Source organism: Folsomia candida, unplaced genomic scaffold, assembly GCF_002217175.1.
Source record: "Folsomia candida strain VU population unplaced genomic scaffold, ASM221717v1 Fcan01_Sc009, whole genome shotgun sequence".
Taxonomy (NCBI): Eukaryota; Metazoa; Arthropoda; class Collembola; order Entomobryomorpha; family Isotomidae; genus Folsomia; species Folsomia candida.
The window spans coordinates 3,746,033-3,773,783 of record NW_019091201.1 but is presented as its reverse complement, the minus strand read 5'-3'; the positions used below and the strand labels follow the sequence as shown (position 1 = coordinate 3,773,783).

General features: G+C 38.1%; 2 protein-coding genes across 5 annotated transcripts in view; one reads left to right on the top strand and one right to left on the bottom strand.

Annotated features, from left to right (window-relative positions):
• Window positions 1–1,068: 1,068 nt before the first annotated feature.
• LOC110854403 (TGF-beta-activated kinase 1 and MAP3K7-binding protein 2) lies at window positions 1,069–11,897 on the top strand. 2 transcript variants are annotated; one of them, XR_002548319.2, is made up of 11 exons: window positions 1,069–1,299; window positions 1,372–1,671; window positions 1,758–2,038; window positions 4,044–4,159; window positions 6,294–6,424; window positions 7,614–7,642; window positions 7,763–7,821; window positions 7,921–8,165; window positions 8,234–8,282; window positions 10,382–10,833; window positions 11,133–11,897. XR_002548319.2 is itself a non-coding variant. In XM_022102843.2 (10 exons), the coding sequence occupies exons 3-10, from the start codon at window positions 1,920–1,922 to the stop codon at window positions 11,189–11,191; spliced, it is 807 nt and encodes a 268-aa protein (XP_021958535.1). In that variant the 5' UTR covers window positions 1,071–1,299; window positions 1,372–1,671; window positions 1,758–1,919; the 3' UTR covers window positions 11,192–11,897. The 2 variants fall into 2 exon arrangements, 1 of the variants encoding a protein (XP_021958535.1); XM_022102843.2 differs by lacking the exon at window positions 10,382–10,833 and having other exon boundaries at window positions 1,071–1,299.
• A 55-nt stretch (window positions 11,898–11,952) lies between these two features.
• The window catches only part of LOC110854402 (terminal nucleotidyltransferase 5C), a 77,721-nt gene continuing 61,922 nt past the window's right edge, over window positions 11,953–27,751 (bottom strand). For all 3 annotated transcript variants that reach the window (XM_035855069.1, XM_022102840.2, XM_022102841.2), the window contains exons 3-15: window positions 17,913–17,967; window positions 17,654–17,821; window positions 17,455–17,569; window positions 17,218–17,372; window positions 17,010–17,142; window positions 16,744–16,932; window positions 16,642–16,654; window positions 16,483–16,555; window positions 16,323–16,412; window positions 16,180–16,246; window positions 16,028–16,096; window positions 15,753–15,946; window positions 11,953–15,672 (exon numbers count right to left, since the gene is read on the bottom strand). In XM_035855069.1, the coding sequence (XP_035710962.1) occupies window positions 15,288–15,672; window positions 15,753–15,946; window positions 16,028–16,096; window positions 16,180–16,246; window positions 16,323–16,412; window positions 16,483–16,555; window positions 16,642–16,654; window positions 16,744–16,932; window positions 17,010–17,142; window positions 17,218–17,372; window positions 17,455–17,569; window positions 17,654–17,821; window positions 17,913–17,967 (1,706 nt within the window). In that variant the 3' untranslated portion in view covers window positions 11,953–15,287. The remainder of the gene's footprint in view (window positions 15,673–15,752; window positions 15,947–16,027; window positions 16,097–16,179; window positions 16,247–16,322; window positions 16,413–16,482; window positions 16,556–16,641; window positions 16,655–16,743; window positions 16,933–17,009; window positions 17,143–17,217; window positions 17,373–17,454; window positions 17,570–17,653; window positions 17,822–17,912; window positions 17,968–27,751) is intronic.

The following is a 27,751-nucleotide window of genomic DNA, read 5'->3' as shown; positions in this document are numbered from 1 at the left end:
CTTACCGGGATGATAATGGCATGACCGTCGTGGTGTCATCCTCTTTAATGGATTTATAACGTTTGTCTGGAAAATTCGAGCCATGCCGTTCGCCGTGGCGTGGGTTGGTGGACAGTGGCGTGGCGTGACAATGGGCTATATGACTCGGGATTTGAAAGTGAAACATAATATTGCAGCCGTAAATTAAAGTAAACAGCAGGACGACATTTTCCAGAGACCACTTTCTCCATTCATGCATTGCATTCCCTGACCACTTTTGGGCTCTAATTGAGATTATTTGATTTTCGTGATTTGTTTACGAGCATGTCAGGAGTACTCAAAATTTTGATGAAAGAACCTGGAAAGTTTGATGCATGCATGCAAATATTTCTGCACGATATATTACTCATATCTGCTCCTGCAGATATTGAGACAGGATATGGATACTTGCATGCACTGACCCTGGAAAAGGGATACAAATTGGGAACACTAACCCCTAATTTTGCAAAGTTACTTAATTTGTCTGCAAAATTTTTCAAAAGTAATCGACTTCTTTCTGGTGGAACAAAAGGGTTCGATAAGATATTTACCAGCAGAAACTACAATAAATTGATATGCATAGCTATAAAATTCGGCCATAAAAATATTCATGCCAAATTCAATGAATCGCATCGTACAGTACGATTCGTACTGCATCCTTCTATGCAGCATATTTTCTTCGAAAAATGCGCAAAATTAACATCCTATAAGATCATTACTTGCAAAAAGTGTGCTTCTTGATGGTAGAAATTTCAAAAACTAGTTTTACTTTCATAATTTGAAGAAATATATTTTTCCGTCTTTTTTCGTTTAAAAAATTTTTTTTCGCATGTATGTGAATTGCAGATAGCATTCGAAATATGTATAATAGTAACAAATAAAGTACAACTTTTCCTCTTGCTCTAATGTAAACCAATTAATTCGGAAATTTAGTTAAAATGAAAATTTGTGGAAATTCAGGTGGAGAAAGTTTGAGAGGCGGAGAAAGTCGAGTCCAGTGATGACCCACACGAAAAAAAGAGACGCGCTAACATGTCCACCATTCACACAGCGAATGATTCACTTTACACCCTTTGTGAATAAACACCTGGAAAAACGTTGGCAGTTTTGTTGATTTTTATTTATTTGCGTAAAATCGTGTGAAAAATATATACAAAATTACAAAGTAAATATATTTTAGCTTAAAATAATACAGTAAATTGTTTTCTGAGTGGTGATAATTAATGTGCAAGTTGTTAAAATAAATAAAATCCTGGCCACTGATTTTAAAAATTAAACTTGGTAAAATTTCATATTTATTTTATGTTTATTTAAACAATAATGTGTTTTATATATAATATTCTATTTTTGCAGAACTCTTATCAAGGCAGCTTATCAACTTCTTCAACTGTCGATCCAAGAAGAGACACAAGATTGATGTGGATTATTTTTATCTTCAAAAATCTCGTCCTTATTTATTCGCCCTCACTAAACACATACGTACATAAGCTGTGAACTGTATAAAAAACGAGAAGAGTGGATGGATAAGACCATCTGAATTTTACACCCGCCTACTACAATAAATTGGAAATTCGTCAGATAAGAAGTGGGACCGGATACAAAGTCTTGGATGCAATAATAGCCTCCGGAGGAGCATAGTGCAACTCGTGATAAGTAATGCACATTCATTCTCTCGAACCTCCTTTATCTTATCAGCACACAGGTTTAAAGATGAAGTAACGTTTTTGTTCTGAATGCAGATTTTTAATCGCTATATACTGTGAAGCAGTACTGTATTCGTTGTATCGAGAAATATTCGGATCAGATCGAGCAGCAGAGCAGAGTGACGAAATCGGGTGTTCAAAAGCGGGGGTCGGTTGTCCCATGCTGAATGGTGTCGGTATCAAAACTGTTCTGAAATCATGGATGCGCCCGGAATAGAACCACATTCTCCGAAGAATCTATTCCTGCTGAGGAATGAGGAGGAGGACCGAAATAATTTACATGTTGATGAACATCCACTACCACCAAGTACAACCAGGTACACATATATATTTAATATGTGCCGTATAACCCTCCCATGCTCTCGATAAGCGGTTAGATGTAGTAATAGTATAAATGCGTCAACAAAGGTCTCTCGCTTATATATTATTTTTTCTTTAGCATACATAGTGGATAAAGTAAAGTATTGCTTGCATAGTCCCCTCGCAGCTTGGTCCAATATTCGCGACGTGTGAAACTTAAACCACTCTTTTGCAGTTGTTGAACAGCGTTGTACTTGGTGTTCTTCATACTTATTCACGTTTTTGTAAATTCTTATAATGTGACCTCTTTCTATTTAATTTTCTGCCTCGTACTACTGCGTGAAGAAATCCGAGCTTTGACTTGACCTCGAATATATAATGCTGCTATACAAGTTTAAATATTTGTGGCATTCTTATTTATTTTGTTCTTGTTAATACTTAATTATTGCGTAAATATGTAAATTTTCAAAATTATTATTGAAGAAAATCTACCACATCGGATCTTGTTCAAAATGGAAACCTGCAATAATTTTAGGCTAGTTCAAGTGCCATCATCTACGTCGAATTCAAGACGGTGTGAATTCAGTCGATGCGGCTGCTGCTACGATTGTAATTACTTTCGACGTAGTAAGTGCATCGATATAAACAAGTGTTCCTTATTACTGAAATACTGCTCGTGCGAATCTGCAGAGAAAATGTGATGACACGTTATCTTAGTTTTTTGTGTGTTTGTGCCGTCTCTTGAAAACTTTGAAATATTTTTAAGGAACCAATCCTGAAATGTGAAAATTACTAATGACATGATATTTGTTTTAAGAAGTTTTCATCACTGTCCCGAGACCTGCACCTGGACCCTGTTGCAAAAAATCTCTCCTTTCATATCATCATCATTAACAACGCCAGCAGCTTTCTCCCCCGGAAAAAATGTGATCACCAACTCCAAGGTTTCTGAACAAGAATCGGAACTCCTTGGACCTCAAGATATAAATTCCTCCTCATGGAATCCTCGAATTCCGTCCACCCACGACCTACTAAATTAAGTTCATCGATATCCATGTTCATTGAAGATTCTAGAATAACAGCAGTCGCCAATGCAGATTCACACCCAAGAAATCCTGGCTGTTTCTACACCATTTCGACCTACTCCCACACTCCGATCGTGAATAATTTGGAGATAAAAAATTGCAATGATGATCAAACGACGTGGACTTTTTCCCATTCGTTGGGGGGCTCAAACCCCCGAATTAGCAATGCCAACTTGTTTGAAGGAGAATTCCAACAATTGCCCTTGCCCTTGTCTAACATTACTTTTGGAGGATCTACAAACTCAATTTCCAGCAGTATCAGTGCTTCATGTTCTTCAGGGACGACGACCTCGTCAGGAGGTCATTCGGGCCCGTCATATCATCGCCAACCACCTCCACCACCTTCCTCTTTGCGAAGTTCTAGTTCCCGACCGAGAGAAGTTGTGCATAGAATTATAAGAGAAAGTAGTTTAGAAGACGATGAAGATTTGGTGGACACGTTCAATTTCAATCCACAAAGTGGCGAGTCTTCCGTGTCATCTTCTCGTCAAGGGTCTGTCAGCGTGGTGAGGAGGCATAGCAGCTCAGTCTCACAAAGCAGCACGACTTCCTTGCCTACCGATTTTGAGAGAAGAATCAGCATCTCATCGGAGTCTAGACCGATTCCAAATTCCCGATATCGCACAACCACCCTGAATATCTTACCGATGACTCCGCAGCTAAATGTGAAAGAAAACTTGCCCACGCCCACGCAAAGAATTCGAGACAATAAAACTTTCACCACGGTTAACTTGACTTTACGATCACCTTCTGCTGGTTCAGAAAATAAGTGTTTTAGTCCTGCTCCCTCGTTACAAACGTCTAATACGAATTTTAATAGTAATAATAATAGCCACGCCAGTTTCTCGGATGGACATGCTTTATGTGCTTGTGGGAGCAGTATTCGAGTGCCTCCTTCATTTAATTCTTCTGGTAACATGACATATTCCACTTACAGCGGGTCTAGGGATGGATTCGAGGCGGAAGTCCAGATCCAAATCGGGCCTAATGGAGGAACCATATCCGCGAGTAGGAGGAGGCGAGAAACGGTCGAATTGCAACAAATGAATGCAGGTAATTGTCATAAATAATTTTCATTTTTTATGAAAAATAATTTCTAAACAAAATCGCAGTGAAATTCGTTTTTTGAAAAATAGCACAAAGTCATTTATGTAATTATCCAGCGATGATACTGTTTACAGCCTTGACTCATTTGGTCCATAATGACCACAATACGTGCACGCTTCAGCGGTACAGCATTTTCTCGCTAGGCAAGCCAAGGTTCCGATGGGAAATAGTAAAATTGCGGACAGATAAGCAGCAGTGGTCAACCTCGTTCGAAAGTAACCTATTCCACAATTTGGACAAATGTCAGCGAGGGACGATTTTTTCTTTGTGTTTGGTTTTGTTACTCGTTTCTCCATGCTTCTTCCTTTTTGTTGGGGTTCTTCCGTGGGTAAAATGGTTGATGGGTTATTATTATTAAAGGACGATGCGGATTTGTCAGGATTCGGTTTTTTTGGTGGTGGTATCACTATTTCAGGGGAAGATCGCCTTAGAAGAGGGGGCGGTTGGTTACCATTGTCGATAAAAATGGGGGAAAGTTCGGCATCTTTGTAACGCGGTTGGTTCTCCAAGACGTCTCTAAATTGAAGCTGCATATCTCTTTTGTTTAAAATATCCGGAAGTGTAGCTGCTTCATCTCTGATGTTGTAGTTTTGGACATATCGACCTCGACCATGACCTCCGTGGCCAAGCACGACCAAGCCACCAACCCTACTGGGTTCCGCGGTGGGTGAAAAGAGTACATTTGACGTCTGAGTGTTCTCATCCATTTCGTTGATCGACTCCAGTTTTTCAACATACGGTCTAGTTTGTTGTGCCACTGGTTTTACTGTCCTTGGTGGTGGCGAAGTAGGTATACTTGGCCTATGCTGAATTTGGGGGTGATAGGCAGCAGGTCTTTGTGGACTCGAGGGTAAATGTGACATCGCAGTTGATTGTCTCGCCCAGAGAGCATTAGGGTCTTGTTGTGGTGGTGGTGGTGGTGGGGGCTTGGGTTGTGGAGTTTGTTGAACTATTGGTGCCACTGCTACCCCCTGTGGCAAATTCTGCACGGCTGTGGATGGTCGGACGCCCAACTCGTCTTCTCTTCCGGCGGCTGGAGGAGCAACATATGGCTGTTGTGGTTGGTACTGCATTGGTAGATTGCCAAGAGGAAATTGCCCTCCAGGAGGAATTTGTGCAACCGGAAGTGAAAGTGGTGGAGCTGCTGCTGGAAACGATCCTGGTGGAAGTTGTGGTACTCCCGTGGGCGGAAGTTGCCCAACTCCTGGAGGGGGCATTGCTCCCGCTGCACTTTCCGGCGGCGGCTGACCCCCCGGAGGCCAGAAGAAGTACCATCTCTCATGGTGATGCCCTGGATAATCCGTCTCGATTGGTTGAATTGGCTGAAGTTGGGGCAGTGGTCCAAGCTGTGCGGGAGGAGGAGGGATTGGGACGTGCACATTCACGATGGGATTACCATGATTGTCACGAACGTCGTCCTCATGTCGTAATGGGAGTGGAACATTTGCCATCATCATGTTAGGATTAGGATGAGCGGCGTCCTTTTGATCACTTCGTCTCCGTTCGTAATATTCACGTTCTTCGATGTAACCTTTAGAATCTTTTTTTCTCAGTGAGCGATAATCATGCTCTTCTCCGAGGTCGTCCTCGTTATTGTTGTGGTAGTGGTGGTCGTGGTCATGGTCATGACTGTCTCTCCGGTCGTGGTCGTGGTCATGGCTTTGTCTCCGGTCGTAGTCGTGGTCATGACTGTCTCTCCGGTCGTGGCCATGACTTTCTCTCCTGTGCTGCTGTTCCCTTGGGGGAGGGTGACTGTTCCTCCGTCCTCCTTGGTCATGGCTGCCACGATGATGTTGATCCGTAGCATGTCCATGGGTCTCACTTTTCCGACCTCTTTCATGGTCGGTATGATGTTTTCGTTCCATGTCTCATGCAGATGTTGACTGTTACAGTATTTAGCGCTCGGTATACGCCTCTCTTCTCTTTGGCCTTGAACCAGGATCCGTAGACATTAATCTTCTTAGCAACGCGCTCTGCTAAGTGTGCAGATGGGTCTGGTCAAATGAACATTTTTGGGAAACGTGACAGTGATGAATAATTTTAGCTAATGACTTTTTACTTTTTTTTTGTACATTTACAGATTTAATATCAGCCCAAGACGAGCGGAAAGACAAGTTGCACGCCACCTTGATAGCGGAGAAAGTAGAACTTGAAGAATTACAGAAAGACATTCTAAATCTTCGCAGTAAACTCAACCCGTTATTTAACGACGTGAGACTCCCACTCATTTTTGCCCGTGAAATGAAATGAAATGTATAATGTATGATATGAGCGGATGTACGGTTCCATATTGTTGGACGTGGTTAGTTCAGAAATCTGTTTTCCAAATCTTTCCGACGAGATGGTGGTGCTTAGTTTTAGACAAAGAGGTTGTTCCCTGACAAAGATAAAGTTTCACTTATCCATCATCTTCTCTCCTACTTGAGTTTCAAAATCACCGTTTTGTTTTGTGATTGCACTCTGCTTTTTTGAATGTCGGAGAGAAGCTGCATGAAAGATGTCTTCCTGTCAAAAAAATTAGCCTTTGCTTACTGTTTACCACCATGCCCAGATTTTTTTTACTTGCTTTTTACCAATCTGCCATGATATCGTGATTTGCTTGCTGCTCGCTGTCTTGTGTCGGGTCTTACTGATCGCTAAATAACCTTCAGGATTGACTTATTAGTCATATATTTCATTCTTTTTTAGGCTTTTGTGAACTATTGCTTTGTCTTTTTTGACAGGAAAGGTTTACGCTGTTTGGTTTAATTTGTGGTGCAAAAAATGGCGTCTATTTTAATTTGCAAAGTTGAAAGTTTGCAAATTTTGCAATAAGTTATGCGTCTGATGCTAATAATTATACGTGTAGATTAACCATTGACTAGGCCGGAAATTGATGAAATTCTTGTTATCATCGCACTTATTTAGTCTTATCTAAAACCTTTCATTTTCCAAGTTTAGTTCATGAAAACGGATCTTTGGGTACATTAGTTTGGCGACAATATGCTCGGTAAATGAATCGTTATAAGTGTTTCATTTTGTGAATGGAAATTGGAGCAGACTCCAACTTTCCGTTTTTTTGCAGTTGGTCCTTGCATGAATTCCTTGCAGCAAATGTCCCACGACTTTCGTATCGTAACTGGTTTGACATTTGGCCAACTTAACTAGACTGAACTGAATGTGTGCTCTTTTATAGCTTATCTTTTCCCTCTCTCTCCCTCGCGTTTCTTGTGTTATGTGTGCCTTATCTTTATTTATTTACCCAGATGCATACTGCGAACCAAGATCACGAAAGGCCGACTTTGTTTTACTTCGGAAATGATCTTGATCATAAGATGGTTATCGTACGAATGAGGCGTGAATTTCATTATTTTTCGGTACTTCTCTCACTGACTTTGTTCTACTTGCGATTGTATTTTAGCTGGAAAAGCTCAAAGATGAAAATCAACGGTAAGCGTGATATGTACAACAGATGCATGTACTATGCAGTAATTTGTTAACTGCAATTCTACAGTTTTTCTTGTTAGTCCGGAATTGCATAAAAACGAGGAAACCATTTTATGTACGTAGATTGAGGATAGAGTGTCAACTGATGACGAGGGAAGTGGATCTCTACGACAATGGGACGGGTAAGTGCATGACATGCAACATTTTATTATCCTTCCCTGTAACATGCTATTTCTGCATGGAAATGATTTTAACTGCAATTTTTTTTCTTATGAATGCAGTTCCACTTGGAGAAACCAACTTGGAATTTTACCGGGACATTTACTCCGGACAAGATATCAACGCACTGTTTGGAAGCACCCAAAGTCGTCGACGTCGCCAAGGAGTGGAACCCGGTGGCCAATATGTTTCTCGAAAACCACCTCCACCACGACCGCCTCCACCGAATCCGAAACATTTGCCCTCTCCGCCCAGAGAAGAAGGTCCAAACTCGGAATGGGTTTGTACCATGTGCACATTTCTAAACGTAAAAATTCCTTAATCATTCAGCTCTCAGGCGGTGATGATAATAACCAAAAACTGTCGTTATTTCAGCATCCTGACCTAGTAAAATGTGAGCAGTGTGATATGCAGCGCGTTTCAAGTGAGTCGTCTGTGTGTGTCATACATGTTAACATCTCGGTCTGTTTGTCTTTAGGATTTTATTGACTTTTTGAAATCTCAAATCTCGAGTAAAGTTATAAGACAGGATAGGAATTAGGAATACGTGAAAACGTTGCCAAAAGAGTTTTCTTGTGACTTGCACATTTTGAAATTCTTCGTTGGAGGAAGGAGCAGCAAAGTATTTAGGTGTGAGAAAGGTGTGACTCTACGGCAGTTAAAATGTCCACAGGAATTCTTAAATGATAGCAATATGTACTTGTAGTATTATTGCTTCCATTATTTTCATAAAGGATTTACCGTCGGTAGGTATTATGTAAATGTAGTACGTTTATCTATATGGACACGTATGTATGACTATTCCCGCTATGCAGACATGGTTCACTGGCACGTCTTGTCATATTCTGAATGGAATTAGCAAGTCCTTGACAATTATCCAACTCTGTGTTTAATCCATTGTCAAGAAACCTGCTTCCTTCCGTTACGTCGAGAGATTAGGGTTGGACAAGGAGAAAATCTGTGATGAATTAACTCACACATTTTGAAGATTTACATTAACAGCGTGTTCTGCTCGTGGCTGGCTGGCGTGGCGTGGAGTACATAAAATGAAAGCAACTCTCTGAATTCTTCTTAATTGTGCAATATTTCTTATATTATGGTTTCCCTCGTTAATGTTGTTTTTTGTTCGTTCGTGTAGAAAGAAAGGTGACGTTTGTGGTTTTTCTTAAGTGTTATTTGCCAAGCACGGTAAAATGGATCTAGATCTGATAACCACAATTACACGGGTATGCAACCGATCCGTTAAAAACTTGTTCATTGCTGCTGCTCAGCTATTTTAGGTGAGAGAGAGGCCCAATGAAAAAGTGATACTAACTAATCCGTTGACGATCATTACAAATTCTACTTTTATGTAAGCAGAGTTTAGCTAGATGCTTGATTCCGTTGGTCGTCGTCGTCTATATTTAGAAGTCTCAGACACATTATTTTCATTGGATTGGAGTACTAGTCGACTTTCTTATGCAAACGCCTTCCGGCCACAACGAGTTTATATCAAAATCCAATCATACAACTAATTTTAAATTTTCTAAACCAAGAACCAATCCAATGCCAAAACTGAAAAAATTAGATAAACTAAACTTCCCATCGACGTGACTACTCCGTTTTTCCCATGAGCCAAATGTTGTTGCATTGCATGGCAGTTTTAGTGAGATGAGATTCGAGAAGAGTTTTGTGGAGAAGAGAAGAATGTCCTCAGATTCAGAATGGTGTTGAATCTTGCAAGGAGAATTTATCCTTGTCTTTTTTACTTGACATGTTTAGATTGTGTTAATTAGTTTCACTCCATGAAAGAGGAAATCCAGGAAATTCCTTAATTATTTTGGGGTTATTTCATGCTTATAATTCTCTAAGAATGGAGGTCTCCCAGCGTATGCGATCAGATTTTTAGCAAATCAGTGTTAATTGATCACAATTTTAATCAATATGAAATTTGGGAAAGACACGATCTCGCAATGGGCACGTTTGGCAGATATATTTATTTACATCCGATGAGGAGAAAACGCTCAGTAAATTTGGAAAGTGTAAAATTTGTCAGTTTTCACCATCGGATGCAAATATATTCGCCAAACCTGCGCATTGTAGGATCGTGCATTTTGCAAATTTCATACTAAAAAAATCTGTGATCGATTGACACTAATTTGCTCAAAATTGGAGAGGATACGCTGGGAAACCTCCATTCTAAGAGGCATTTCGTGGATAAAACGCTCTGAGTAGGTTTACGTTTTTAAAACAATTGAAGTACTCATTTGTTTCCTGTATGCAAATGAAACCATATATTTTCAACGTTTTTGTTGGCACGTGTACATATCACAGGAGTTGCAATTTCTATAAGATCGAGAACCCATGCCGAAGAAATTGGCGATCTCGGCCCACCATTTGTCACTGTTTCCTCTCCCCCAAGCAGTCAAGTTGAAAAATGCATTCAGTCCATGTTGATACATATATTTTAAATCCCACTTCAATTAATGCGTCCGTCTTTAAACAAGGCAAGGAAAGGAAATTTAATTAATTGTGACTTAACAGGTCGAGAGCAGAACATTCGCATCAGCATTCGACGCCATCAACAGCCACCACCGCACAGAAAAGTCATTCACTCATGGGTTGTCTGATGAAATATATGACATTGGGAAATGCCAATGTTAAATTTACATTGTGGTCGTCGTTACTGATAAATCAGCGTGTAATATCACCCAGAGCCAAAGACTGATGAAGAAGAATACATTTAGTTGGAAGAAGTTAAAGTTTTAAATAGATTTAAAAATCTGCGGTGTTTGGTAACAAGAAGAAAAAGAAATCGATTTTATTCTCAAACTCGTAATAAGAAGCAATATATCTCTCGTTTTTAGTGGTTGTTTGTGTGGTACTAGAAAAACAGATTAAGTCTAAATGTCTGGGAATCGGTCACAAATGAAGTCACGTAAAAAATCAGTCTGCAGAGGAATTATGTCACACGTTGGATCTTTTTATGGTTGAATGTAAGGAGATGATGATGATGCTTATTGGGTTTTGGTGTGCAAAAAAGATTTCGGGTGTAATTGGTTGAGTTTTTTGGTCTTTCTTTGAGTATTGACACGTGTGATTATTAGATAGTAGAAAAAAATGCAGTTTTTCACATGCTGTTCTTTAGCAGTATTAACCTTAGGAAATATAATTTATGTACTTGTTTTTATAAGAAAATTACTGACAGAGAGTGCAGTGACAAGTAACGTGTTAAAGTTTTTCCAGATTTGTTACGATTTGTGTAATAATATTTTTCTTTTGCTTTTCTTTTAAGGATTGCCAAATGCCACTGTTGGACCTTCTCCTCCTTGGATAGCGTCCCCGCAGCAATGAAAACATCAGATTTCCTCTTGAGACGCCTCAATTATTTGAAGTATTCGACTGTTTAGTTACCTCACGAATTATTAAGTTTAGTTTTAATTAACTGTGATGTCCGCTTTTATTTTACATGTTTGTGTGTTTGTCTTGTTATATACATATTTATTTAAAGGTTAGTTAAACTAAATTTTATCAAGCTTCTGCTATAAAGAGAAGAAAAATAGGACACACAATGACATTCCCAATACAATACCTGAGAGTAATTATATATCATTTTGAATGCAATGCAATGCTATGTTATCGATGATGATAATCGTTTTACTTAATCATATTCAATCTTGTATAACTAAATATCATGATATGCATGTCAAGTATGAAGGAGAAGAAGTGAATTTTACTTTAGTAGATGTATTTAATATTCAAATTAAATTTTATGCCATAGTTTTAACATGTTACGAGACGATGAATGCAAAATGAGAGATTATTGCCAAATATTTTATTTATGTATGAAATGAAAATGAGGTGCTGGTAACTTTTAGTTGGATAAGAACTTATTGGTACTACCAACACTGAACAATGTGGTGAATATTTTACTGAAATTGAAATCTTTACTTTCTAGAGAATGATGTATACGCGAAAAAGTACTATTTGTATTTCATATTTATGACATGAATTAAAGAATAATATACGAGTCGAAAATAAATATATTTTTAAACCTACATTACGAAATTGATTGATATTTATGAAAATAACGAACATACATACATACTTATTCAGTTTACTTAATCCTCCCAGGATCCGTTTTATTGTAATATATTTGAAATTTTTAATAAATCCATTAATTTAATACTTGGATATTCTCAAGCTGTGTTTTTTTCAAAGTTATACAAACCATAAATAAGACAGTACATAAGTTGTTGTTGATTGATAGCTTATTTTAGATAATAAATTGTGCAACGTTTCAACTATAACATTCGGTACGGTACACGGTACGGTCGTTACTAATTACCACCATTGCAGTAGAGATACATTTAATAGATAGGACTTTTTTTTATAACAATCATCATATTACAAGAATGGATTACAATAAACTTTATACCATCACTTTTCATCCTGCTAATTAATTAACTACTTAATTCATTATTAAATGTTAATATTTTTTACCCCCCAAAAAAACACTAAAAATATTTGATAATAGTTTGTATATAATTCATTGTGATAACTGAGAAATAATTGTCTTTAACCTGTCGAAATTAAGGTAGGTTAGGTATCATCATGATGGCTGGCTTATCGGACAGCTAACTTTTTTAGGTAAGGTATGTATGTAAACAACGGTAATTTTTTTATGGAGCACGCTCTGTATGTGATATTTCGTATCATGTTTAAAAATTGGAGTACATATTTCTGAATCATTATTTAGTATGTATTATCACCATTTTTCTCTTTTCTCTCGCTTTCACCAGCAAATTGATAACCCGAAAATATAAAGTTTCTTAAACTTAACTGGGCTGCTGCATTAATAGACTTTTGCATTTTTACTAATAATTTTTGCATTAGCATTTGAAACTTGGCTGCTGGTAGATAATTAAAGTAAATAATAAAATCTCGGAATTTGTCAAACTTCTACACGGAAATATTTACTATTTTTACTAAACTAACAAGTATTTTTAGGAAACTACACGGTTCATCATTTGCATACACATATTTTTAGTTCTACTTCCGGCGGATGGATTTGAATAAACTTGTATGTAATCCATCCTTACAATATATACGATACTTAACTTTTATTTTTTTCACTTTCCTTTTAATTTGATTGTAAGATAGTCACAGATGATTTTTTTGTACTTTTTTCCAAAACCAAGCTTCATTCGATTAATATTCATTGACATTTGGCAAAAGTTGCAATTTGAGGAACTAAATTGCACATTTTTTCTTCTTTCTTGTAAAATTATGTTGGATATTTTTCTACTAAAGGTAAATAATTACTTATGTTACGTTACAAATTAATTGGTGATTGAAAAAAATCGCACATTGCAAAATTAAAAATATGAATATTATACTCGACCTGCCGTACCCTGCACAATTCTGCATAAATTTTAGATAATCATACATAAAAGTAGAATTAAATTAATAATAATGTGTGTATCTTAACATTTATTTATCATCATATTTTTATAAGATTGTACTAATGAGACATCAATAATTTTACTTGTTGGCGACCGACTCGACTACTTGCATTTGCTAATTGTATATAAAGCAGCATTAATAGATATTTTTTATGTATGTAAATGTATTATGCATTTTTTTAATTACTGCTAAAAAAATTAATAAGAGACAAAAAAAGTAAGTTTTAGTAGTAATAATAAGACAGCATATTTTCACATCTTTCATCAGTCCATGACATTTCTATTCAGTATTTTTTTCACTATTATTGATGAAACAGCATCATAACAATAATTAATAATTCTTCAAATTCTCAAGTCTTTCAAGGAAGTGATAAGTCGTTAATGTATGTAATGTAATCAATCAGAGGGGAAAAAAACCTGCTATTTTTCATTAGTACTATAAAACCCAGGGATGGATTAATTAATTATTATGAGGAAATAGTTAATTAATTAGGAGCAGAAATGTTTAATTAATAGGTACACATTTTTTTAGTTAGTAGATATCATCATAGTCTTGGTTCCTCATAGATCATAATAAATGTTAATATATTTTCAGCAAAAACTCAAAGAATTTGATTTTACTAAATTCATGCAGTAAGAAAATATACTTTAATAATAAAAAGAGAAAGAAAAAAACTAGATATTCGAATATAGATAATTTTTTATGGCAATTGGGTTTTCTTCAGAGTGGATAATATGTAATATTTTTTTCTTATAAAATATAAGTAAATGACAAGATTTTTTTTGAGATGGTCACCAACTACTGTGAATTCGTAATTAATTAACTAGGATAATAATAATAAAAATAGCACATTCATCATATTGAACCAACAACTCTCTATTTAGTTAATTGAAGAGGAGGAATATTTAATTTAGTGACACACAAAATGCCACAGTCTAATCAAGGTACATATTATTTCACACTTTGTGTAATCATAATTTTCTGTATGGCGAATTTTTTTCTCTGATAAAATATGTAGAAGACTGCAGCTTCGCATTTATGAAATTCATCATCACAAAGGACATAAGTTATCGTTTGAATTTGAAATCAGAGAAGAAGAAATTTAGTTCAAAAGACAAACAAGGTAATAATTAGTTAGTAATATGGAAGCGTATTTTTAAAGTATCCGACCAATTAAACTGTTAACGTCGTCCATTATAATTCGGACTTTTCAGAGTTTCAGACGCTTAAACGTTTAATGGTACGAGATACAGTCCAAATGTATTTATTTAACTATTCATAATTTGAGAAGAAAATTCCGCAAAGTGTATCAACTTTCGCTTTAATAGTGTAGACATACCCCTCTCAATTTTTTTTGACACATATACACATACCAAGAGCAAACAATGTTCCATGCATTCCTTTGAGTTAACATAGACCCCTTTTTGTCAATCTTCTTCTTAAGGTATTCATATGTTATCTTTTAAAACATTGATAAGTGATAAATATTAGAAGCAGTGGAATTTTTGCGATTTTATGGAAAAAGAAAATTTTGATAATTTGATCCGCCCAGCTAACAGAGACCTTTGACACGAAAGGTAGAGAAAGAGGGGAAATATTGAGAGAGTGAGAATTTCAAATTCATTTTTCTTAATTTTTTAGGCCTTTTTCTATAATTCTGGTGATGATGATGTACTAATAATTTCTTGTTTGGTGATAAGATAATACCCTCTTTTTTGGCAGTAAATTTATCTAGGTAATATAGTATTTAGGTTACTTTCTCTCCTTTTCTGTCGCCAGGTTAAGCTAATGGCGAATACTTTTGCGCCTCTCTACATAATATGCTTCTCGCTACAGCTCATTTTAGATGCTTGCTTCTAGAATAGAGTACAGAATGATTTTTTATGTGATATTATTCGACAGTCTGAGTCGAATGTGTGTATGTTAACTTAAATATTAAATATATAATAGGTTCTCCCACGGATCGAGCTTTTGACCACCCATTTCATGAGGTGGCGGTCAAAAGGGGGACTGAAGAAGAGGTTGAAGAAGGCTTGGCAATGTTCTGACTTGATGTTGTTGATTGAGAATGTCGTTGGGGTTGAGTCTTGTTATTATTCGCAGTGGATTTTGTGTTGGGACACAACTTGTTGTTGGTAGGATGTCTCTGGTGCGAGTAATTTTGTGTTGTCGTCAAAATGGCCGGAGATGACGTGGAAGCCGCCGCGGCTGGGGGAGAATAGTAGGTGGTGCCATTGGAGGAAGTGACAGACTCGACTGCGATTGCCGACGTTGATCCTGATGAGTTTTGTTGCGGCATGTAATACGTGGTTGTGGGATAGCACGGATACAGGTGACTTGGTTGAGAACCGTAAATCCCTTGACGTCCACTAAGAATAGAAAAGTATATAAATTGATGTATTTATATAACTGGGTTACTTATTGGAGAAATTAAGATGCGGATGCTCACTCGGTGTTGAAAAGCTCACAAGCTAATCTCTGAATAAGCTGCAGCGTCAGGCGACGTTCATGACCCATCAGACATACGGTTGAGCTGTCCACGACGTGATAAAGGGTTATCAGGAAAGCATATCGGAGTTTTGCAGAAACTCCAGACATGTGATTAGCAAGGTAGGTTCGCAATTTTGATTCTTGTTGTTCCACCTGCAAAATTACAAATTGTATTTATTCATTGTCCAGCAAGTAAGAAAATAATATGACTATTTTCCATCAAAAGAAAATTACCTCTGGGAAATCAATGAAAAACCTGGAGCACATGTACCGCTGAAGGGGAGGAATGGAATGAATATCCGCCTGCATCAACACAAAATAAATTAGTACCAATAAACCCACAATAATTAAAATCTCTAAGTAATTACCGGAAGATCTCTACTCACCGGTCTGTTTCCTCGCACCAGAAGGTTACAATATTTAAGGAGTCCTCCGCCCCGAATTTCCTCTGGTCTGTAAGCAATACAATCATTAGTTAAAATGGCATAACGGGTACATGCCTTTGGGCTAAAAATGCAGGAAAACTTACGAATTAGTAGCAATCAGACCATTTTGGAGATGGTAAAGCGCACCATAAAAATCTCCAAAGACAGACTCTCCCACAACAGTTGGGTAAAATCTGAACAAAAAATATAATAATTTTTAGCATTGAAGTACTGGTATCATAGATAAGGACAAGGTTTTCTTACCTGCTACACATAGGAACAGCGGAACACTTGTAAAACAACATCAAAGAATCAAGAACAATCTGAAAGCTGTCCACTGAAATTGAAAGAATAAGTTCGTGTAATGACAGAAATTTGGCTACTTTTTTCAACTCCTTTGTTCATTTATTTATGATATCTTACCTGAGAACTCGTACTGCAAATAGAAATAAAATGTTTGTATTTTTTACAATTCAGTTTTTTTCTCAATTATTGTGGTGACTTTTATATGTATAAAGTCCTTACCTGGCGACGCATTGTATCTACAAATTTCAACTCGACTGAGCAGCTTCGCCCTTTACTGCTTGAGTTCACTTGATTCACGGACCCATTTCCCAAAGCAATCAGGGACCAGCGGTCTCCTTCACAGACTTTCACCATCTTGGACACATACGCTTCCTTCAAAGCACAAGGAGACATTCGCTTTCGGCTCACCTAATACAAGAAAAATCTCATCAACAATCCGTATATTTCTGCTTGTAAGCATCTTTTTAAAGTTTATTTTTACTTACATTCTCCGGCAAGAGATCCAGAAGAGCCTGCAGTACTGCAGTCTTGACCCGATCAAAATGTTTGGCTGTCAATAACTCCATTCCAAAGATGAGATCAATGTCAGCAGCAACATGTGACCAAGGAAGTATTGAACTGTAAATGGTAGATTTATAGTTTTATTGATCTTATCTTAAAAATGATACTCTCCCAATTCAATAAATAACTTACCCCGAAAAGTTTTTGGTTTGTTCGGGACAAGAACACACCATTCCACAGTCTCCACTTCCGGAAGGTTGGTAAACCATTCCACACACGCAGCAGTAGTCCAAACGGTCCTTCAGTGCATAACTAGCAGCTCCGCCATTAAGTCGGATATCACGAATCTGTCAGAAAAACACATTCAATTGTCATCATTATTGTCAACTTCGTAAGATTTATAAGATTCCAGCGGAACAACAAACTCACCTTGATTCCTTCCTGGACCAAACGATCCTTCACAGCAGTCAGTAGGTCTTTCAACTTCAATTCCAACGCAGGGAAATTTCCTCGTCCTTCGAGAGCCACCATTTCATTCAAGATGCTACATCATAAAATGAAATATAACGTTAATATTTGTCTCTATAAGATAACTGATAGATAGTAAAATAGCTTATCAATGTATAACCTGTCGACGCGGGTGACTTGTTCATAGCTGAGGATTGCGAATCGGTCTCTGTCCGCTGCGACATGGGTTCCTGCTGATACTGCTTTCGCTGAGGCTGTCGATGACGTTCCTCCATCCTTGCAGGACGAAATGGGCGAAGCACGTCCAGAACTGCAGGCGTCATTGTCACTAAAATAATATGAATATTTATAAAGTTATTGTCAACCAGAGATAAGCTTTTCAGTGTTGTTTACTTGAAATGTTATTGTTTTATACCAACCTAAAAACTCCGCTGTCAGTAACACTCAGAGAATCAAAGTCATCTGTCCCCACTTCTGGAAAAATAGAAAAATATAAATTTCACGTGTCATCTTTCGCATAAAAAATAAAAAACAAGTCAATCAATACGAAAGCTGAGCGTTTAAAAAGCGTAAAAAAATATGAAATATGTCAACTAACTCCTCCCCCACCATGGCACCGCAGGACATAAGAAGCTCGGAAATGGGAACGGACTTCTCAGCCCAAGTCGTGCCGATGGAGATTCGAAATTAGGCTTCCTCCAAGTCCTCCTTCTCATCGTGGCGATGATGTCGTAAGGCCAGGGCGCAAAAGATGAAGCAGAACTGTTCGGACATTCGAGTTAAAATCTGGGGAAATATAAGCTCCTCTCCGACCAGGCAAGAATTTTGATAAGCACGAAGTGTATCAAACAAGTGTATTTCGTTGATTTAGTTAACTTTGTTTGACATTTCTCTTCTACTCGTTATCCCCCGTTTTTGATAAGCACGGCTGTTGTTGACGTGGTCTTTGGCGGGACACGTCGACAAGTGAAGTGTCGACGACTAGTTAATTAATTAATTAATGAAACTGAAGAATTTAGAAATGTTATGAGATTGATTGTTTTGCAATGATGAATGAATGGACCGCGTCGAATAAAATTTGGCCGGAATAATATACAAATTTTTTGACACGCCTGAATTAATTCTGACGCCATAGAAACCGTGTCAATTAATTCAAGGAAACTTAATTTTACACCCCGTCTGATGAACAGACGGGGTAAAATCCCCTACAAAAAATGCCAAAATAAAATTTTACTTCAAAATTAAATATCAGACCACCACCACCATTGCAAAAAAATGGTGATTGTTTGCTTGCGTAGTCTCCAATTTATAAAACCAAGTTGGTTTAACCAACTATAAAATTAACTTGTAATTATTTTGATGATTTATAATGAATTGAACGAGTGGAATCGTTTCAAATTGTGAATTGTGCTGGCTGCATAAACATAAACACTGCGAGAGTGGAGCATAAATGCGTCATTGCAAAATCAAAGTAATCAAGTCTCGTCAAGTCACACCATGATTTTTATTAACCTAACACGTCCCAAATGGGTCGGTCGGAACGCTTTAACGTGGCATATACGTTGTAAAAATCTCATAACTAAAAGACACAGAGGACAGCGATGTTTTAAAACAATAAATTATTCTGTACTTGAGAATCTCAAGTTGAGATTTGTCATGCGTCATTCGTACTTACATAGATAAATATCTGTTTCATCAAATTCATTAAAGTAGATGGATCCGGAGCGTTAATAAACAAGCTTTTATCTTATTTTGATTTTGACTTATTCATACTTACAAAAAATTACAAAAAGACTTTTATAAGACTTACTCAATATTTTGTTAAGTATTTTATGTATTTTTAAAATATTTGATGGATAGTTTAGTTTTTTAGCTCGGTGGTTTAATTCTGAGTGGTTTTTTTATACAGTAGGTAATTTCTGAATATGTTCTCCTCATCTATCTATGCAAATATCGATGATCGAGACTTAATCAGCCATGGTTGAACCAGTTATCGTCGTGAATCTGTTGCGGACACGGTTCATCGACCAAATAATTACTCCAGATTTCAAACCCAGTCTCAAAGCCAAAACCAAAGCCATTAACTATTATTTAGCTACTAACTCTCGTCTAAAAAAAATTACAGGTAGGTAATATTTAGTCAGCCATGCATAATCTCCTGGCCGAGAATACTTATCTAGTTAATAGTTATGGTCTGGAAACTACTCGTCATTTCGTTTGCATGTGCATGCATCGTTAAATGTGTGCTACCAGCTACCACGTATTCATTAACGGGGAATAATTCCAGTTATGATGACTTTTATGGTGGACAATGACGATGGTGACGATGATGACGACGTCGGCCATTGTATCTGCGTGGGTGTGTATGTATCAGATTGAATCAAATCAAGCCAAAGGATATAGAGGGGGATAAGTTGGACAAACAAGAAACTAGGTCACACACACCCGTCCGTAGTCAGTAATTGATCAAAAAAGCTGGTGGTGCTAAGCACATTATGTGTCTAGATATCTTCTCTAGACGACAAGGTAAGTAAGCTAAGGTACGGCTGCCGATGAGATGAGATGAAATGATGATACGCTGCTGCATGATGGTGACATCGAATCGATCAATTACTCTGCCTGCACAAACTTCTTCTTCTCTGCGCCACGTTCGTTAACAACGCTTCATCTTCTTCATCGAATCGCATCAACTGAGATAAATACGTGACTTGGGCCATGTCGGCGGAGGCAGAAGCGCAGAAACATGTAATAGCCTCCATTAACACGGCTACACTTTTTAGAGTGAAATAGTAGCAAACCACGACCACGACCACTGCCAAATGGCAATTATCATTACGACGACGACGACGAGAGGATATCGTAAGTTTTTGTGGTTTTATGCGCCTCTTATTCTTCTTCGACACTATTTGCTCGTGTCGTATGATCATTGAGACGTCTGGTGTTAGAAAACACATTCATCAACTCTCCATAGGTATAAATTTTATTCGTTTGTGTGTAAATAAAATATGGGGGATGATATGGACATGGAAATATGAATGAATTACTTGCACATGGATGAACTGAATTGAAGAAAGGATGTATGTATGTAAAGTAAACTAAGAAAGTTATGATGGGAAGAAATGGTTTGGTCGTTGTCGTCGGCAGTGGCCGCGGAAAGACAGAGGGACAATGGGTGATATGAATAAAACCAGGGAAATCCTTTTTCCGAAAAAATTGAGGAGAATGCCCCAATATAGATGAATAAAAATTTGGGCATTTGCTTTTCCCCGAGGGAAAGGAAAAAGGGAATAGCTTTTCCCTCAACCTCAAGATTTTCCCTGGAGACGGGGATTTTCGTATGAATAAAACCAAGGTGAAAGCCTTTCCTTCAGGCAATCTCCCCAAAAAATACCGATCAGCTACTATGCTGACCCCAACTAACAAAATTAGCAATAAAACTTAGTTTTTAAGCATCTGTTGTACTTTTTATGAATGTTGGACACTAGTTGGACATGTTAGGGCTTTGAAACTCACAAAACCAGATTTATCGACAAAAATATAGATTTTTATTTGCTATCGACATCGAAAAAATGTATTTTATATTTTCATTGAAGACCTGAAAATATTTTCTGAAATATTTTTAAATTCAGATTTCGGCCAACTGGTCATGCTACCGGTATCGCGCAAGTTGCATATAAATGTTGAAAATTTTCCAAGATTCTAATTAAATTCTGCTTTCGCTCATTTATTCGCCGTTTAAGGGTCCATTGCATGTGGGTTTTGAGTTTGAATTTTTGTGTCTCAACTTTCCATTCCTCCATATAAATGGCGATTTTGAAACCCATTCATCGTCGTGCATATTTTACAAAAAGGGAGGTTTCAAAATTCGAAAATTTTTAGCTTTATACAAAGTTAGGAGGTTAGAATTTTAGTATTTTTCCTGGTTAGGAAATTTTTGAAAATCTATAAAAAATTCAAAAATGAGTTTGATCTTGAATATTATAAAATAACTGTATGGGACAATAATCGTAAAAGAGTTTTTAAATTCCGAGAACAATTTGATTTTTGGCGAGCATTTGAAGGTGGTTTTTTCCAGGTTAGTCTGAGTGAGTTTGGAGGGTGTTCAAAAAATCAAAAATAGATTAAATTAAATACACTTATATACAACAAAACAACGCTGAAATTTCCTTGATTTTTGCAATTCTGAGATGCGCCGATACCGAATTTTAGCCTTTTTAGCGAACATCACAAACCAGTGGGGGTCATTGGGGGACATTTCTTTAAGAATTTGATCAAAATCATGGTCAGAGAAATTTTTGAAATGCATTTGTGTTCGTTGCGATGGTATTATTTTAATTACATGTAATTGAAGTCAGGGGATTTGCCCGAAACCAAGGGGATTTGCCTGGCGAGAAAGGTAAAAGTTTATTCATACGAAAAGGAGCAATAGCCTTGACCTGTGAGACTTTCCCTCAGGCAAATGCCTTTCCCTTTTCCCGTTTCCTTGGAGGATTTCCCTGGTTTTATTCATACCAGTAAATGTCCCCACGGTTGTTCGATGTCCGTATCCTCTCCCCATCTTATAAAAACCCGTCCCTCCCCTTTCCTACAATGTTAATGTCCCCACGGCTTCCGCGGCCACTGCTCGTTCGTCGGTGAGAATCCACTATCTTTTTAATGCATGATGTAAGATTTGAAAGAGAGAGTGAAAGAGGACGCGGAGGGAGAAAGTGGGTGAAAGCAGTCGTCAAAGAGGGACCACGTAAGCTTCTTAAGTTATAAAATGGGTGATGCTGATGCCGGTGCATGGATACTTCTTTCTTGGAAAATCTTCTTATCCACGTTTGCCTTGCCCGGCTTGCAATAAAATGTCATATTTTACTTCTCTCTTTCCCTACATAAATTCAAAGATTAACCCAATTTTCTAGAATTAATGGCTTCGGTGAATTCCTATCGTATGGAGATTGAAATGTGAAGAAGAAGCTTTATCTACTTTTCGGCTTATCGAGATTTTTTTTAGAGATGCGATTCCCCGAAAGGAATAAATAGTAAAGGAGAAGAGGGTTCGATTTCGGTTCGAAATCGGATTGTCAACCTTGTAAGATATAAAAGTTTTCGTCTCTCTATGATATTTATTAACTTTCTGAGCAGAGGGTTTCCATCATGGTTTCCATTCCTCGAGCAGTATTTTGACAATACACCCACGCATTCCATTCCTCGACGGTCGGTAGGTCGGTATATATAGTAAAAACCAATAAATAATTCAGAATTTGTGCTCTCAAAGACCTTTCCTTCTAGAAGGAGAAAGTGGTGGCGTCGGCAAACACGAGAAAAGGACCACACCACGACCAGGACGACCAACTTTTCAAATTATTCTCTGTGCCGATGCATTCCAGCTTTTTGTAGATTCTCTCCTCATCTTTCTTTCGCCATAACGCGTCATTTTTTCCCGTAATCCAGCAGCCAGCCAGCCAGTGGCCGCGGACAGGGGGACAGTCTCCCCACAGTTGTTCGATGTCCGTATCATCTGCCCATGCTATACAAACCCTTGCCTCCACTATCCTTCAATGCTAATGTCCCCACGGCTTCCGGGGCCACTGGCAGAATTCAGGCTACTCAAATGTATGTACACTATGCAGTGGCCTCGGAAGCGCAGGGACAGAGGACAATGTCCCCACGGTTATTCGATGTCCCCATCATCTGCCAATTTCCAATAAACCCATCCCTCCCCTATCCTGCAAGTTAATGTCCCCACATGTCCCCCCGGCTTCCGCGGCCACTGAGCCCAACCACATTTTTCCAGATATGTATGCATGCTCCTATGTAATATAGGAGAGAGCCAGAAAAAAAACTGTCGTAAAGCAATGTTCACCATCAAACCACCCACAAAACTGCTAAGTCCTTGGAGTCGAAGAGTCAGGAGTGAAATATTATGCCGAGTTAAACAAGACCAACTTTTCTCCAAGGTTTTCCCCCAAAACTTTCTTCTTCTCCTTACAATGTAATGATAACTTTATTAATGTCACAAAGTTTGGTCATTATGCTTATTTACTTCCAGCGTCAAAAATTAAAGGCACCACACCACACCACCAACACTTTGGTTTCAAACTATTTAAGTACATACATTTGCCCTTTTTCCTTGATTATTTACTGAGCAGTGTGCCAGATTTTGGGAGATAAAGTTTTGGCGAGCAGGATTTGGAGAAAGTTACAGAATAAGAGCTACAGGTTGATAAAAATGTGGTAGATAGCATCATTTTAAAGGGGATTTACTGGCGGACACCATTATTTGATCAATCCGACGGCCGACCATATAAAGTGATTTAGCCACTGATTTCATCCCCGACAAACAAAAAACAGCACTCAATTTGTGTCCATCAGTTTCGGAAATGAAATGAAATGAGTGAAAGAATTTGAAGGACGAAAAAGAAGATTGATGCCCATCCGCCTGGGAGCTATTATCCGCTGCCTTCCTTCCTTCCTTTCACGGCTGGTGGAAAAAAAGAAAGAAGGAAAAGCAGGAGGACGACATGTTCCGTCGCTTTCTTCTTATTGGATTTGGGTCATAACACAATGGGTCAAATATAATAGACTTTAATAATAATAAAAAAACGCCCAAGGACTAAAAGCGTTTCCTTGTTCGAGACCAGGCAATCCGACCGATGGATGGCGATCTGGATGGATCCTCAGTTTGAATTAGGGCCATCATTTATTTTTTTCAATTGGGGACAATGGCCGCGGAAGCGTGGGTGGGGACAGAGGACAATGTCCTCACGGTTGTTCGATGTCCACATCATCTCCCCGTGTTATATAAACCCGTCCCTCCCCCATCCTACAATGTTAATGTCCCACAGCTTCCGCGGCCACTGAATGTATTTACGACCATAAATTGTGGTTCATTCTTCTACTCGAGCGGACTACGTTTTAATTATTTTAATTGGATAGAAGAGAGCATTGCATTGCATTATATTACATTTATTTTATTATTTTGTCGCTGCACTTTATTACTCGAAAATGTCCCAATTCCAACCCAGATGAAAAAGTGATTTCGTAATTTCATTCTCTTTACTGGAGGAATGACGCGAGAAGAAAGCAATTCATCTCTCGGGCAATATTGCATTTTCGACCATTTTCTTTCAGAGAGAAAGCATCATTATTATTTGGGCGACTACATAGAAATGGTGGTACGAATGTGGGAGTAAAAGCGAGTTAGTGAGTCAAGCTACAGGTTGTGTATTATTTTTTGTGTATCTATGACTCAGATGCATAAACTCGTGGGTGACCTTTCTCCCAGTTATCTTTCCCCGAGGTGCCTTTAAAAATGCTGCTCGCTCGCGGTATGAGGCTTGTTTTTGTAAATCTGTTTTTTCTCCTAGACGAGTCCGTGGACATGTCGTTATTCAAAAAAAAATAAGCAGCATTGCGCAATTTAATGAAACAAGAGAGAGAAAATATGAGAGAAACACATAATAATTCCTCGAAATATTATAAAAGAGGGAAGGATTCTTTCGCAATTTTAAATAGCCTTGCTAAAAAATAGTGAAGTATATTTTTTTGCAGTGCAAAAAGTTTGCTGGCTGTGGCAGGTTAGAATTTACTTGTCAAAGTTTTCATTAGCATTGGGCAGACTATAGATATGAGAATAATGGAACAGAGTGGAATTAAAATTGCCAATATTTCCGGTCTAATAAGGTACTTAGTTGTGATGATAATGTTGCGTGTTGGTTATTACGTATGGCTACTGGTTATATATCGTTAGCTTGGCTGGACAGTAACCAGCTACTTGTTAACCATGTCGTATTAGATTATATTCCACGAAAAATATGCGAAACCTAACCAGCACATGAACGATGACAAGTTAGCCAAAGCAGCTTGGGAGGGATGCATGGAGGTCAAAACTGTTTGAAATAGGATCAACAATAAATACGTTGAACGTTCATCTAGATATTTATGATATGAAATAGTACACAATTCAATTTATCGTCATGTGTGGTGACTCAGGGCGCATAAACTTTTTGTTGTCCGTGGTTTCTCCTAAGGGGGTGATGCAAGGATGAATATTTTTTTCAAAAAAATCAAAAAATCAAAAGTTGGGGAATTGCATGCAATTTTGCCATGAATTTGGTTGTCAACCACTTTTCAAAAATGAAATAAATACATTTTATCCTGGCCTTCATCTCCGAAAATGAAGAATAAGCTCGGAGATTGCTAAGATCGGTCAAGTAGGTGACCAGTAGGGATCATATAGGTCGGATAAGGTCGTTGGTGCAGAATATTATAATTTGTAAAATTAGGCTAACAACCAAATTCATGGCAAAATTGCATGCAATTCCCCAACTTTTGATTTTTTTGAAAAAAATATTCATCCTTGCACCACCCCCTTAGGAGAAACCACGGACAACAAAAAGTTTATGCGCCCTGGTGGTGACTCAATTGTACAATTGATTTTGGAAATTTCCACGCTAGACACGACATGTAGCAGTAAAAATGGGTAATTATAATATTTACGAATTTCCACGCTATCTCGCTGCAATCTGGCTGGACTGGACTGGAAATAGTAAAACTGCAGCATATTGCACATCCATCATCAGAATCAGATACACCGTATTTATCTATTTATAGTAACTCATAGAGGTACATTGTGCCTCTACGTTAATTGAAAATTGGCCTAGCATCGCGCTCCCCCTATAATTTCGCTAACGTTGTATCTGCCAATTTTAATAAATAAGTAAACATTTTAACTGATGCAATCTAACCTACCTAAAACTAAACCACAACAAACGCTAAATATCCAGCAGACTATCGATCAAACGGTAATGATAGGCAATTTATTGCACAAAAATAACCAGCAAAAATACACTTATTAAAGGATGACGCACTAAAAAAGTAGGTAGAAAACAGTTTCGTTTCTTACACGAGCCACGAACAATACGAATTTTGTTGTGGCTTTTTTCCATGCATATGCCAAAAAGCAGGATGGTTTCATTTGGATACAGTGGCCGCGGAAGCTGTGGGGACATCGGGGGACGTTATCATTGTAGCATAGGGGAGAGAGTGGTTTATATAACATGGGGAGATGATGGGGACATCGAACAACCGTGGGGACACTCTTCCGCGGCCACTGTTTGGCTAAACTCCACAGGGAAAGAGAGCAGAAATCCCAACTTTCTCGGGAGGAAAGTCAGGAAATGTACATACCAGCAACAAATGTTTATAATTCGGTCGGGGATAGAAAACTGGGGAATGAGACTAACCAAACAGGTGAACAATACCTTTGGGGATGGCCCTCGGTTGGTGAAACCATCAAACTTGTTTTCTACCCTGAACACATGTCCGATGCAATTTTGTATTCATTTCGTCCACCCAGCAGTTCCTGGACGGACCTAATAATCCAATTTCCTCCGCCAACTACCAAGTTCAATTGCAGAACAACTTTCTCCTGACAGACAGATGCTTTGGAATGGGAGATAATTTAATTTAATGAAATTCTAAGCTGCATCCACAGCCTGGTCGTCGCAATCATAAAATGTAGGACGGAATACTTATGACCATGGACTCATGGACCGCACTGCAAAGGACGCCGCGTAGGATGTACAAAGGTTTTCACATTCTGTTAACATGGAATAAATTCGAAGTTGAGACGCTATTTTGTGTGGGTTGCACATATGTACGGAATAAAATATTGGGAAGCGAATCCACCTCCAGAACAGTGTTTCGGGTGAAAGTTGGCAGAAATAAGGGGGAGAAAGTGGTTTCTTACAGGGAAATATTTTGACCTGCAAGAAATGCGAGGCGCTATAAAATGCGTGGCATTTCTTGCACTTTCTCCCAGTTTCGTGCACCTCGCATTTCTTGCATTTCCTGCAAGTGCAAAAAATGTAGCAAACGAAACCCTGCCCCGCCAGGAAAACCTTTCAGTGAACCATGATTTACAGATATTTTAAAAATTTACGAATTTCCGGACTTTCGCTAAAATATCCGCACACAATTTAAATTTCACATTTATGTACGTACCATTCATTCCCTCGCATCATAAATAATCCACTCTTTCCTGGAACTGGGAGACACTTTTTTTCCTGATTCGAATCGTGATTCCTTCTCCCCCTCATTTTTATCTCTGTCGCTTTCACCATATTCTCGTCGAGTAGGTCTGTCTCCCAGCAGTGGCCGCGGAAGAAGCCATGGGGACATTAACATTGTAGGATGGGGGGGAGGGAGGGGTTTGTATAAGATGGGGAAATGATAGGGACATCGAATAACCGTGGGGACATTGTCCCTC

Bases quoted from the DNA above. Each gene is read 5' to 3' on its own strand.
- LOC110854403 (XM_022102843.2), top strand. From the start codon at position 1,920: ATGGATGCGCCCGGAATAGAACCACATTCTCCGAAGAATCTATTCCTG. The intron at 4,160-6,293 runs GTAATTGTCATA...GTACATTTACAG, and splicing joins ATTGCAACAAATGAATGCAG to ATTTAATATCAGCCCAAGAC. The intron at 7,822-7,920 runs GTAAGTGCATGA...TTATGAATGCAG, and splicing joins TCTCTACGACAATGGGACGG to TTCCACTTGGAGAAACCAAC.